Raw genomic sequence first — 15,165 nt, 5'->3', positions numbered from 1 at the left:
CCACAGTACACATGTCACTTGGTGTGGTGATGAATGGATGCAACATGTGAGTTTGCTGAGGTGAAAAGTCTCTGCTCTGGGATTTAGGCAAAACAGCTCTAGGTTCATTAAGTCAATTACCCATAATGAGAATGCCACTGACAGAAACCTGTGATTGGTGGGGGGAAGGGTGGTGTGGAAAGAAATTTGTGGTTGGTAATAAGGACATTTAAGTTCTTAATACAGATTTTCCTCACCTTACAATGGGATTATGTCTCAATAAACCCATCATAAGTTGAAAATATCATAAATCAAAAATGCACATAATATACTTAACCTCCCAAACATCCTAGCTTAGCCCAGCCCACCTTAACCATGCTCACAACACTTACTTTAGCCTACAGTTGGGGAAAATCATCTAACACAAGCCTATTTTATAATAAAGTGTTGACTCACTTGGGTAATTTATTGAATACTGTGCTAAAAGACAGAATAGTTGTATGGGTGTAGGATGGTTGTAATCGTATCATTGTTGACCATGATCTCGTGGCTCACTGGGAGGTCTGACTCACTGCCCTGCCCATCAACACCAGAGAGGATTGTACCACTTATTGTTAGCCTGGGAAAAGATCCAAATTCAAAATTCAAAGTATGATTTTTACCGAATGCTTTTGCACCATTATAAAGTTGAAAAATGGTAAGTCAAACCATTGTAAGTTGGAGACTGTACTTTCAAAAGAATCAAGTCAGCAGAGGATCAAGGGCACAACTATCTGGGGCTGCTAACTCATTCATCATCCCAATAGTGTGTGTCTGCTCCTTCTAAGCAAAACTGGGTATCTGTGTTGAACTTGAAGATGCTTGTCCACAGAAACAGTCATACCAATTTTGGGAGTACGGGGAAACAAACTACCTGCATGAGTGGCTGCACCTGTCCATTTCCCAGGGTGCTGAGAAGCCAGCAGCACTGTGGATGGGGCCCTGGTCGATAGAGGAGGAGATTCAGCAGTAGAATGGTATCTCAAGATACTCTGGAATGGTGTGGAAACACTTATCACAGGAGATGGGTAGATGTCACCGGAAATTGGGAGAACTGAATCCATTTTATCTGAAAGTATTTCCTGCAAGCTAGCTGTGGAAGTCAGACTTGGAGAAGCTGGTGAAAGAGTATGTGTTGAATGCGCAGGCAGCTGTAGATGGGGATGAGACACAGCATGTTGGCTTGTGGATGGGTAATCTTCAATCTCAGCTGTTTGAAAATCTCTGGAATAGTTGTTATTGGTTATTGACAAGAAGTCTGTATGGTTTCCAACCATGGTGACCTCTGACTGTTGAATAGATTGGTTGGTGCTTATACCAAGGACTGGACGCTGAATGTTAGAGCCTTCTGCAGTCACTAAATGCCCAGCAGTTTCTCTGAAATCTGAAGATCTTATTGTACTGGCAGCTGAAGTTGAACCACTGGGAGGAGTAGCTGAAGCTGAATCAGTTTCCCAACTGGTGGAGTTAATTGTGTGCCCATTTAAATAATAATTTGTTTGCTGCAGCAAGCCAGATATCATCGGCTCTGTGGAGAGAGATCCAGTTTCTGCTGAAAGAGAACTCCAGAAAACATCTGTGGTTGCTGGCTTTTTCACATGTCTCGTTGTTGAGAAATCATAGACCTCAGTGGATGAGGGAAATGCTGTCACCTGTTGGGAAGTTGAAACTGGCAACTGAGAATGGTCCATCACAGCTGCATAAGTCTCTGGCTTGATGTCAGACAAGCTAGGGGATGGGGACATAGTCTGGGTGCTTTGTGGAGAGGGGATGGAAGGTAGAGGTAATTCTGAAGGAAGGAGGTTTGTTCTTAGAGTTGTGATGAAAAAAGATGAAATATGATCCAGGCTAGAATCAGAGGTGAACCCATTTACAGTGTGATGACCTGGAATCTCTTTACTTGGAAGGATCTGGAGATCAACTGTCAAATTTGCCTTTTCATTTTTCTTTAAAACAGCCGTCACACTATCTTCTTTCTGCAGGGGAAATGCCCAGGTGGTGGAAAGAAGATTGGGAAATTTGCTGGAGAAGGGGAAGTCTGTAGTCGCTGTCGGAGGGGATCCACCGCTGCCCTCTTTTTGAGGAGTTGGCATTTTGGGCATGGTGGAAGGAGAGGCATGGTTCTGTGCCAACTGGAGAAAGATGGGTGCAGAAGGAAAGTCTGCTGCTGTGCTGTTGGATGTCCCAGAAAGGATGGCTTGCCCTCTGCGGGCTGTGGTGAGAGGCAGAGGAGAAGGCACCAAAGAGGACGATGTGTGTTTTGCTACAAGGAGGAGCCCTTCAGAATTCTCTGGAGCCCCTGACAAATGCAGTGGGTTAGCGGTGTCATTTGCGGTAGCAAGGGCTATCTTTCTGCTGGCTGTTTCCACTGCCACTGATTCTGCAGTCTGTAAAAGTGAAGACACAGCCTCCTGGGTCACTGCTGCGGCCACCACACTCTTAAAAATCGGCAAAGACACCCCACCATGTACTCCATCAGCCACCTCAGCTTCAACCGGTTGTGTGGATGTACGACTTGAAGCCACTTCCAACACTGACCATGAGGAAGTTCCATCTGGAAGCTGAAGAAGACTTCCAGGCACTAGGGGTGGAGGAGACAGATGGGACAGTTCTGCCACAGAGCTCAAAAACTCAGGTGTGGGGGAGCCTGCTGTGTGAGGACCCTCTGTGGGGGGCAGCTCAGGATGCCGCACTGTTGAGTATCCAAAAAGACCTAGATGAGGGATGCCTATCAAATCCTGGGCATTTTTGGACAGAGTGTGGTTCATTTCCCCAGCAAATGGGTGTGGGGAATTAGCTATGCTCTCACTTGAAAAGGAGCCAGTTGGAGCTGTTTGGGGAAACAAAGGCACTTTGGTGGGTCGTTCGGCTGGCTTGGAAAAGATGATGGAATGAGGTGAGTCAGGAGCCAATGAAGAGGATGGATGTGGAGGGAGAAACGAAAGAATGTCTGGTCTTGGGGAATGTTGTGGTGAAATGGAAGGAGTCCCTACCCCGACTGGCTGAGATGGGATAGTGGACAATGAGGGGAGCATGCTGGTGTGAGGCAAACCTGACACGGAGGCTGCGTCTTTTCCCCCTTGAGGTCTTGGTGGGACGAGAGACTCGGTGGAATCCTTGGAAGGCTCAAGGGAGGCGCTATGTCCACTTCCTTGGTAAAGGGAAGAAGAGAAGTCCCCGTGAGCCCTGGCTCTGCGGTGTGTCTTGGGTGGAGGCGTTCGGGCAAACTGCAGCACGCTAGTGTTGTCAGGGGAGGGTGCCAGCACATTCCTGATTCTGGCCACTGCCGAGGAAGACGGGACTTCTGAGAAAGGCCATGTTGGTGAAATCGGTAACAATTTCCCATGAGGAAATGACTCCGAGGTTGGGCTGACTGTTATCTGCAGATTGTCTGTTCCTGTCAAACGAAATACCACACAGTCAGGCATCAGATGATCATCTAGTGCCTGCTGTGGTATGTTGTGGAGAGAAGGGGTGGGCAAGACAGGCACCACTGGGATCTCACAGAGCTTCCACCCCAGCACAGAAGACTTGTTAAACATATTTAGACAATAAGGTTAAGTAATGACACATATGCAAATACTACAGCTAACCTACAGGGCTGGGCTGAGGGCCACAGTCTCTGATGAAATGATACCTAAGCAAAGATGCCGAAGACACCTGTGTATCTTAAATCTTTTTCTCTACCACCAATGAGGGCTGGACTGGGAAACTCACAATCTAGAAAATCAAAGATGAATGTAACTACCTGCCAAGGCCAATGACACCAAAATAAACCTCATCAGAGAACCCAAAAGGCAAAATGAAAGGACCGTGAATCTTGATGCAAATGTGTGTTCAGGACCCTAAGTCATCTCCAGCAGAATAACGAGGTTGCTTGTGTTTGGGAAGGATGGCAGCAGTGGCATCTTTCTTTCTGAAAGTAAAACTACTCACATTCACCCTAGAACTAGAGACACCTCACAAGACCCAGTGTCACTACAAGCACCTACAGAGAAAGCAGACTATTAGCACCCACATTTCCTGTGTGAACCTGCAGGCAGAAAGGCAAGGAGAGAGGGCACAAGATGGTGAGCTTCACAGGAAAGGAGGCAAGGACACAACTGATCAGAAAGCTGGAAATATCATGCTAGGGAAGAGAAACAACATCCTGCTTGATGATGCTCTGATCCCCTTTTCCATGGTTCTGCAGTACTGATGGTGCTGATGACCCCAGAGATGGCTAAGCACCCTTAAGTTATATTTTAAGTTAAAAATAAAAAAAGAAAGAACAGGTACTTCTAGAGCTTTCTCCATTATTGGCTAAAAAATGTTAGCCAGAACATTTGACAGAAACAAACGAGCCCAGGGGAGCTGAAGTTAGAAAATCTGGTTTGTAGTAGAGCGGGGTGAGGTGGGGAGGGGAGGGTGGATGATGTACAGGAGCAAATCTGTGTTTCAGAACAAGCATTCTGGCTACAGAATAAAGAATAGAACAGACTGGAAAGGGGTGGGAACAGATGACAACAGAGACCAGAAGAAAACTCCCCGAAGTAGTGTAGGCATGGGGTGACTGGACAGTTGTAAAAAGGAGTTGAGCCATAGTGGAAGACTGAAATAGATCATCCTCTATGATCCCTTTCAATTCTCATAGTTCAGGATAATGTAGTCCTTTAAATATGTTTGTGTTTGCATATGTGTTTTTTTAAAGCATTTACTCTTTTTATTTTTTAATATTTATTCTTGACAGAGAGATAGAGGATAAGTTGGGGAGGGGCAGAAAGGGAGGGAGACACAGAAACCAAAGCAGGTTCCAGGTTCTGAGCTGCCAGCACAGAGCCCGACACAGGGCTTGAACCCACGAACTGTGAGATCATGACCTGAGCCAAAGTCAGACGCTTAACCGACTGAGCCACCCAGGTGCCCCTGTATATGTGTTTTTTTAATGGCTGCAAATTCTCCTATATGCCTCCCATTGAGAGGTGAGGTCTATGTCCCCACCTGAAGCTGAGTGGGCTTGAGACTGTTCAACCAAGGCAGAAGCATTGCCATATGACTTCCAAGGCTACCATCACAAAAGGCCAGGCAGCTTTCACTTGGCCTCTTGGAAGGCTTGCTCTCCATATGCTCCCTCACTCTCCCTCCTAGAACCAGTCACCACTCTGTGAACAGCCCAAAACCACATGGAAAGGCCATGTGTAAGTACTCCAGTCAATAGTCTTAGGTGAGCTAAGCTTCCCAGTCATCCCTGCCCAGGCACAAGACATGTGAATGAAGAAGCCTCCAGATAATTCTAGTCCCTAAACACTTGAGTCACCCTGTTTCAGTCTTCCCTACTGAGTCCCCAGGAATCATGAACAGAGACAAGGCATCCTCAGTTTGCTGTCTGGATTCCTGAAACCATTAGCATTACAAAATGGTTGTTATTTTACAACATGAAGCTAGGGGTGGTTTGCTGTGCAGCAATAATAACTGAAACAATACAGGATTGTGTCCCTCATTCCTGGGAAGTGAATCTCTACAGCTTTAATTAGCTAAGGATTCAGAAGCCAAAACACAGTTAAGCACTCTTTATTTCAATGAAAGTTGCTTTTGCTTTATACACAAGATTTTAAAATTATGTCGCTTTTGCTTTATACACAAGATTTTAAAATTATGTCTATGCTAATAAACAAAATATGTCTGTAATAATTAATGTTGTATCAGGAAGGAATGGAAAGGGAAGAGAAAATTTTGAGGGGCAAATGAGAGGTAGATTTATTAAGAAGGGAAAAGTAAATTAGGAGAAGTAGGGCAAAACCAAATTTTAAAAAAGGCAGTGAAGTAGAAGTTTGACATAGGTTAGATATAAGAGTGTGTTGGACACACTCTACAGTATTCCCATGATCCCTGTCTCTTGGTGGTCATGCCTTTGTGTAACTCATCTTGAGTATGAGCAGAGCAGAGCCTGTGAGTTACTTCTAACCACTATAATATGGCAAAGGTGATGGGATACCCACTTGTGTTTATATAATCTAAGACTCGGTCTTGCTGGCAGACTTGCTGTCCTTGATGGCCTGATGAATTAAGAGGTCATACTGGGAAAACCCATGCGGCAAAGGATTGTGGGTAGCTTCTAGAACTGCAGGCAGTCTCCAGGAACTCTGAGCAGCCTTTTGGAGCTGAGGATGGCCTCCCACTGATGGCCAGCAAGAAGCCAGGGCCTTCCAGATGGAAGCCACAAGGAAATTAATTTTGCCAGCAACCTGAGTGAACTTGGAAGTAGATCGTTCTCCAGTCAAGCCTCCAGATGAGAACACAGCCCCGCTGATACCACAATGGCGGCCTTATAAGACCTTGTGTAGAGGATCCAAAGAAGCTGTGCCCATGGGAAATGGGAAATAACAAATTCATGTTGTTTTGAGCCAGGAAGTTTGTGGTAATCTGTTACACAGAAATAAAAAACTAACCGAGGTAGAGAGTAGGGGGCTGTGGAATGGGCATATAAGAAGAGATGCAGCATGAGGTACCATGACTAAAGAGTAGCAGAAAGGATGGTGAGAGGGTACCATTAAGACAGTAAAAAAGAAGCCCAAGTCAGTATGTTTGTTTGGAATTTCACAGAGAAGCTGTGAAATAAAAATTCAAACATAGTACCTGGGACTCAGAGGAAGTTATTTGAAGAGAATACTGGGCTTTGCAAGAGTAGAAACAAAGCCACATCAGCAAATAGCAGCAGACACAGTGGAATGTTGCTATGAAACAGGTTGGACTCTTCTGTTTAAATCCCATTTTTCAAGGAAAAAAAAAAAAAAGAAGGCACCTTCCAATCAAATTACTGAATTCTTTTTTTTCTCAATGAAATCCTACTAACTCTCCAATCCACCCCTCTCTGTATTCCAAAACTGTTAACTTTTTCTACTTAGAATGATATGAACTATTCTTTGCTGACAAATACAGTAATGATCTTCAAAAAAATGCACAAAAAGCAATCATATATCCCACATACAAGAGAGGGAGATGAAAGATAGTGGTGTTTCCCTGCACAAGCTCCTGAATAGCTATCCTTTGTGAATATCCTAAGCATCACTCATTCTTCTTTTTTCATTTTTTAATGCTTATTTTTATTTTTGAGAGAGAGAAAGCATGAATGGGGGAAGGGCAGAGAGAGAGGGAGACACAGAATCCAAAGCAGGCTCCAGGCTCTGAGCTGTTAGCAAAGAGCCTGACATAGGGCTTGAACCCATGAACCGTGAGATCATGACCTGAGCCGAAGTCAGACACTCAACCGACTGAGCCATCCAGGTGCCCCCAAATATCACTCATTCTAGGGACAAGCCAACAATTACCTTCTCTTTGGATAGTGTATCCCACCAAGGGACTAGTAACCTAAAGAAATTTAAAGGGAAGTAGCTTAAATGATAAGAGACTTAAGGAGGCTCTGGCTGAAGATAGATGGGGAACAGAGATGGATTTAAGTTGGAAATAAGTGAAAGCAAGCTAAAGACCCTCAAAATAATGAAAAGTTAAAATGAGTCATTTCTTCCCTTCCCAAGGAGACATGAACCCCATTCCATAGACAATTGACACACACATTTTATTTTTTATTTATTTTTTTTTAAATTTTTTTTTTCAACGTTTATTTATTTGTGGGACAGAGAGAGACAGAGCATGAACGGGGGAGGGGCAGAGAAAGAGGGAGACACAGAATCGGAAACAGGCTCCAGGGTCTGAGCCATCAGCCCAGAGCCTGACGCGGGGCTCGAACTCACGGACCGCGAGATCGTGACCTGGCTGAAGTCGGACGCTTAACCGACTGCGCCACCCAGGCGCCCCATGACACACACATTTTAAACTAGGTTGGTTTGTGCCATGCTTAGATAAAAGCATGGTTTTCAAAGCTTCAGGAAAGCAAACAGTCATTCCTGTAAGAATATCAGACTGAATAATAATTGGCACAGGGGCACCTGGGTGGCTCAGCTGGTTAAGCGTCTGACTCTTAGTTTTGGCTCAGGTCATGATCTCACACTTTGTGGGATCAAGCCCCACTTCAGGCTCTGCAGTGACTATGAAGAGCCTACTTGGGATTCTCTCTCTCCCTCTCTCTGACCTTCCTGAACATTCTCTATATTTATATTTATATAAAGAAATATTCTCCAGTCAAATTCAAAGGGCCTCCCAATGCGGCCCTGAATCGCTTCCTAGTTTCCTCAAACTACTCCTGTAACACCGTCATAATCAGTCTTTTTCCACTCAGCGCTTCCTTCCTTTGACTGCTGGAGACACTGAGAAGGAAGCCTTCCCCCAGTGGCCTAGCTATAGGCATGACCCATTTCCAACCAGGGTCATGAAGCCATCCACTTTGTCCTGCTCACTGCCTGCCAGCCCATTTTCTTAACTGCAACACTCAACGAAAAGCAAACCTGATCAACAGCAGCTCTTGAATAGAAGAAACTAAGACAACCAGCTAATAAACATCAGTAAGTATCCCAAACCCTTCCTCTTTATATTTCAGAGAGAAATACCTGCAGCTTTCTATTAGGCCTCAGAGTCAGATGGCTTGGATTCAAATCCTACTGCTCCATTTGCTAGCTGTGTGACCCTGGACAAGCTACTTAACCTTATTGTGCCTCTCCCTCATTTGTAAAATGGGGACTATTACGGTACCTATGTCAAGGTACCTACATTACCATGAAATTGTTTTAGGTGTTAAAATGAGGTGATACATGTGAAGTCTTTAGAACAGTGCCTGGCACACAGTACTATTATTGGTATTGCTGTCATTGTCAATACTTGTTCAGCCCAGGGTGCATGGATGCACTCAGAGGCTTCCTCCGAGGCCCCAAATGCTAGTCAAAACTCAGAAATGTCTTGCTGATCACATACTGCCACAATCCCACACATCTGTGGAACCCCTTACAGTTTACAGCATCTTTTCATTCCCTCATCCCACCTTGTTCCTCACAGTACCTGTGAGGTAGAGGATAAAGGTCATCATCCCCATTTTACAGGTGAGCAAACCATTGCCCAGGGAGGTTAAATGCCGGCGTGGCCAAGGTCACACGGAGAGTTACCCCATGGCTGAGTATGACTCAACTTCTCTGATTTCAGATCCAAGGCTCTCTGCTCCTCCATCTCCAGGTCCAGGGTGGGCTACATCCTCCTAGAGGGACCCCAGCAGACAGGAGCCCACATGGTCATTGCCCCTGTGAGTTTGACGATGAGTCTCTCTTTGGTGCTGCTTCAGCAGACATTATTGAGCACAGCTCTAAATCACTGAGACCTCGCTTCCCAGAAGGTCAAAAGAGATGAACCAAGCATCATCTCCATGTTGAAGCATCCACCTCAAATCCACACTTCTGAAGTTTGGCACCTAGGACATTCTTCCTAATGTGATTTCTCCTGGGGCTTTTTCAATATGCCAGTTAAACAGAATCAAATTGCCACTCCTTGAAGTGATGCCAGCAAATAGAAGGTTCTGTTTACTGCCTCAACAGAAGCTTTTTAACTTTCAAAGCTGTTTCACAGCTATTTTCTTAAAAAAAAAAAAGTTTATTGCTTTTGAATCTTTTGTGAAACAGATTTAAAAATAAAACTGATTCCCCCCATCATAATACATTTGCTCTTTCATTTTCTAAAACCTCACTTTGTGTAATCAGTACAGAAAATTTGGAAAAGATGGAAAAGTTGAAGGAAAAGAATCCCATGTGTCCCTCAGCCACCTCCCCATGCATGTCCCGCCACATCAAGGAAACCACAATTCACACTGTGGTGAATAGTTCTTTCAGGTTTCATTCTTGGAAGAGCTTTGGTTTATGTGCTTTTCAGACCTGTGGTTGTACTTCACATCCAACTTTTTTTTTGCACCTCTGGTCTTTTAACATTGTTTTAAAGCATTTTTTCATACTGGATAAGGCTGAAAATTGTTCCCATTAAGACATGGTATTATAATTTGTTTAACTGCCCTCCAACTATTAAGATACAGGTTATTCATACCTTTTCAGTTTTATAAATAATAGCCTCATCCCCTTCCAATTCTGTCATCACCAACCCTGTGTGGCAGGTGGGACAGACACAATGACATCCTCTTATGGATAAGATCACCACACACATCTAAAACCATCTGAATCAGAAATAAATCAATGGGACTTGGAGTGTCTCTCCTCTCCTGCTCCTTCGATCCTTCTGATGGGGTCACTTGTAAGTTTAAAAGCCTCACCCCCTAGTCGGCCTAAGCTCAACTATAGAAAACGCAATTAACCACCAATAACTGATCCTTCAAAACAGGACAATCCTATCAGTCAACTTTGCCAAACCTTCCTATTTTTTTTTTAAATTTTTTTTTTCAACATTTATTTATTTTTGGGACAGAGAGAGACAGAGCATGAACGGGGGAGGGGCAGAGAGAGAGGGAGACACAGAATCGGAAACAGGCTCCAGGCTCTGAGCCATCAGCCCAGAGCCTGACGCGGGGCTTGAACTCACGGGCCGCGAGATCGTGACCTGGCTGAAGTCGGACGCTTAACCGACTGTGCCACCCAGGCGCCCCGCAAACCTTCCTATTTTTTTACTATTTCATTCTAACGGCCCTGAGGAGAGTTGAGACCATTTTAATCCATCAGGCAAGAAAAACTAAAGATGTAGGAAAGTATGAACTAAATGAAAAGCAGTAATAGGGGCTTAGAAATTTGGGCAAAAGGCATATTACTGGGTTTCATGCCATGTTGAAAAGCGTAAACGTAAACCACTTCTAAGTGACAGTCCCATAGTTAAGATGTCATTGTTCCTACAACTCTCCATTTTTAGTTCTTTTAGAGTACTTTTCCCTTTCTGCTTAAAATTCTAGCCAATTATCTCCCTTATTTGCTCAATCACTTAGCCATTTATGCCTCCAAATCCTTTCTTGGATAGTCACTCCCTTATAAAGACTAACAAGCTGTAATCCTTACTGGGAAGGAGGTCAAGTGTTCCAGTGAAGGCTGTGAGATCTGGGTTCACAGCCCCCTGCCTTGCTCCAGCTGTGTTAACTTAGGCACGTTACAGACCTCTCTGTGCCAGTTTCTCCATTTCACAATGTGGACAGTATTAATCTCTGTCTCACAGGTTGTCTTGAGCCCTAATGGCATTAACCCATGGAAAATATTTGGAACACATCCTGGTACAATATATGTTACTTATCATGATTGTCAGCAAGGAACACAAAATCTGACTAAGAGATTTCAGAGTCATGTCTTTTTTCTAAACTATGATAACAGTATATTATACCCCCAATTTGTGGTAAACTTATTCTAACGTCTCAGTACTAGTTCACATTTCTTACAGTGAGTCCTTTGTCTCCAACTATAATTCCCCACTACCTGGTTAATCCACCTGGCTTTCTTAGCATTCGTAAGACTTACCGAGTTTCTGCATTAGATTTCTCCCCTGAAGTCTGCTTACTTCCACAAGCAATCATGTGGTTTTGGAAATGACTTACTTGGCATAGTGGCAAAGTGAACACTTTCCCATTAGGATTCCTTACAAATCAGACACACAAATCTAACTACAGCTATGGCTGAACTGCTGAGAGAAGGCAGAGACAGAGCTTCTCTTCTCATGTACACATATCTTCTCATAATAAATACACATACATAAATGAATAACCTTTGTAATCAAAATCAATCCAGAAATGAGAAACCTAAACAAGTTAACATAGGAAAAAGGAGGACTATTGAAAACGGCACCAGGACCAGATATATTCAGCTGAGTTCTACTTAACTTAAAAAAAAAAACAAGGCAATGCTAACTTCAGCAAACTAATTTGGGCCTTTTAAATATATGAAAATGTTTCCAATATATTTTATGAAACCAGTACTGTTTTAATATCAAAATCAAATAAAGATATATTAAGTAAATAACTAATCATCAAAATATGTAAGTGAATGTAGGCAGCACACTAAAAATGTGTGCTAGGGGAGGGAAAGGCTGCGATAAAAAGGAGAAACCCATGTATATTCCAGGATCATATTTGTGCAATTCTATAAATATTATGTACATGTATATATAATAATAAATCATTTAATGCATAAACTATCAATTAATAAATTAAAAATCTATAAAGTCTGTGACAGTCAACAAAACACATAAGTGCCTGCACAAAACATACACGGACACAAAAAGAGAAGGTTAAGACTTTGCATCACATTTAAAGTCCAAATGGTATGGTCATAGGCCAAACTCTGTACTCTTAAATGTTTTTAAATTGCAGTCCCATTCTTGTATCATCTACAATGTTGTTCATGACAGGCAGAGACCTTCCCATTCATTTTGCATCTCACAGAGTATTTTGTTAGATTGAAAAGAAAATAATCCTGTATTAGAGACATCCACACAACCTGACAGTCTCTAAAACCAAGAATAAGCAAAGGCACCATGTCCCAACAACTGTTCCCATCAATATTGGTTCCATGAGACAATCTGGGGGGAAAATGGTTTTATATTCAAAATAGCTTAGGAAACCTCTTAGCAGGGAGTCACCATGCAAACAAGTACATAAAGTCTCCAAAAGTCTTAGGGTAAACAAAAGTTATGTTTAATCTAGAAAATCCCCAAACTAATTGACTGTGGAACTCTTTGTTCTGTTTCTTTTTTGCATGATACTAGCTAATATCCCAAGGAGCCACTGCTCTGAACACCTTGAGGGGATTTTAACGGAAGATCATTTCAGAGTTTAAAGTCATTGCCCTTGAGCAATTTCAGATACTGAAAAACCAAAGAACTGGTAAGTGGACTAAATCCATCATGGAATCTGAAAACATGTTCTTTGAAATTAAATAGCTAGCAGATTCTGCACTTGTAGGCTCCTTGCACGGTGTATTTTAGCAGACTTATTCATGACCTCCTCTACTGACATTCATCGCTTGGGATAGCATAAGGGTGAGCGCTAGGAAATCTGTAAAGTTCTGTATAACAAACAGAAAGGACCATCATTATACTGACTGGCTCTAGTGCCTTCTTGGGGCATTAAGTTAATTTAGGTAAAATGATAATATCAATAACTTGGTTGTTTCCCCCACTAAATGGAGACATAAGAAAAATGGGAAGGCTGTGTGATGCTTCATGGATACTGATGTCCTTCTTACAACTAAACACCAAAAATCTGCAAAATGTGTGTGGGGGCCAAGAAGCAGAATATGCTCCCCATATTAATAAAAAATATTATTATTAATCCTTAACTCATGTTCATTGATGCCTGGGTCAGGCATTAGTTTTACTATAGAAGTCTAACCTCATTAATAATGAATATCACTACTTCAGGATTTGTTAATTCAGATGCTTAGAAAAAGAAATTATCAGCCAACTCTTTTAGGACTGAATAACAAACTAATTGCCTTTAAGGTGAAAGAAAGAGAAAGAAAGAAAGAAAGAAAGAAAGAAAGAAAGAAAGAAAGAAAGAAAGAAAAAGAAAGAAAGAAAGAAAGAAAGAAAAAGAAAGGAAGGAAGGAAGGAAGGAAGAAAGAAAGAAAGAAAGAAAGAAAGAAAGAAAGAAAAAGAAAGGAAGGAAGGAAGGAAGGAAGGAAGGAAGGAAGGAAGAAAGAAAGAAAGAAGGAAAGAAGGAAAGAAAGAGAAATACTTATTCTGAGTAAATGATTTGCAAACTTTTTAGAAGCACCAAAACTCAAAAAGATAGCCAGTATGTTCATAGCAAATAATTTTCATTAGCAGTTTATTTGCTTTAGTGTTTACATAGATGCTCATATCAAGATAGCACTTATTTTTAAAAATTCTACAATTTAGATAAGACCACGTTTTCTCTCATTTGGTATAAAGTAGTAAGATCTATTTATGTTAAGCTTAAATCTATTCCATTGACAAAATTTCCATTTCTATCTCCCAATGCCTTGGTTTATCTAATAATAATAAAAATCATTAGACATAATTTTCAGCACTGGCAATGGATTTTCCTTTATCCTTCTAGTCACGAGGACAATCTGTAACTAGCAACAGAGTCTTGAGATGTCTGGCCAGAAGTAGGAGTGCCCAAAAGAGGGGCCCAGAATGCTGGTGCTCTCCCCACCTGGGAGAGCCTACTCAGCACAGTCTCCACAGGAATCTGGATAGAGGAGCCTAGGACAGACTGTACACCATTTGGTGGGAGTCAGAGGGAGATGCCATGTGTGTCTGCCTAACTGCCTGTACTTGAAAGACAAGAGACCACAGTAAAAGCATCCTACCATAGACATGAAACTTATCCTTCCTACACTCATTCAATTAATTTGAGTACCTACCGTGTGCCAGACACTAACGCTTACTGAAAGTTCCCCGTAGTCCACTACTTTCCTATCTGCTTACAAATATAAACCCATTTCATCCTCACAATGCTACTATCAGGAAGATACAGGTGATAGTTAATTGTATGTGCCAATTTGTTGGGCCATGGGGTAGCCAGATTAAACATCATTTCTGTGTGGGTCTGTGAGGCTGTTTCTAGATGAAATTGGCATTTGCAGTGATGCACTCAGTAAAGTCAGTGGCCCTTCCCAGTGTGGGTGGGCCCGAACAGAACAAAAATCAGAGTTCTGTTTTAAGGGAGGATTTGCTCCCCTCCTGCTAATTTGTGTAAGGATAATTCTTCTGCCCTTGGACTGGGATTTACTCCACCGATTTCCCTGGTTCTTAAATCTTGTTTTGGCTGGAATTACAGCATGGGCTTTGCTGGGTCTCCAACTTGGCAGATGGTGGAACTTCTCAGCCCCCATAATCACATGAGCCAAATCCTCATAATAAATCTCTTACACGATATATAATATCATACACATTTAGGCATTCTGGATTCAGGGTTGATGTCCTTAATCACAAATGTATCCTGCCTCAACATAGGGGAGGACATAAGGTGAGGCCCCTACTCAAGATGTTTAACATTGTTTAACAAACTTGAAAAGGTCCACCTTTTAAAGATGTCATGTTTTTTAAATCACTCAACACAAGATTTCCAATGCTCGTCCACACTCTGATCTAATGCAGTTTTCACCTAACCAAGACAAAGCAAGAAATATAACTATAATTGTGTGCATGTATGTGTATTTTCATCAATTGCTTTTCTGGGTCTAATGGACAATCCTCCATTTTTGGTGTCAACATTTCCTTGCTTTTCTAAATGCTAATGGCAGCATGGTGTAGCGATGCCCTCAGTTGACAAGATTAAAGTTT

General features: G+C 42.4%; 1 protein-coding gene across 1 annotated transcript in view; it reads right to left on the bottom strand.

Annotated features, from left to right (window-relative positions):
* Window positions 1-3,560, bottom strand: part of KIAA1549L (KIAA1549 like) — a 117,056-nt gene extending 113,496 nt beyond the window's left edge. The window contains exon 1 of the mRNA XM_047823248.1: window positions 893-3,560. Coding sequence (XP_047679204.1) covers window positions 893-3,560 — 2,668 coding nt within the window. The remainder of the gene's footprint in view (window positions 1-892) is intronic.
* Window positions 3,561-15,165: the final 11,605 nt, after the last annotated feature.

The sequence above is a fragment of the Prionailurus viverrinus genome, chromosome D1 (assembly GCF_022837055.1).
Source record: "Prionailurus viverrinus isolate Anna chromosome D1, UM_Priviv_1.0, whole genome shotgun sequence".
Classification (NCBI taxonomy): domain Eukaryota; kingdom Metazoa; phylum Chordata; class Mammalia; order Carnivora; family Felidae; genus Prionailurus; species Prionailurus viverrinus.
The sequence above is the reverse complement of the archived record's forward strand: the minus strand, read 5'-3'. Positions and strand labels throughout refer to the sequence as shown.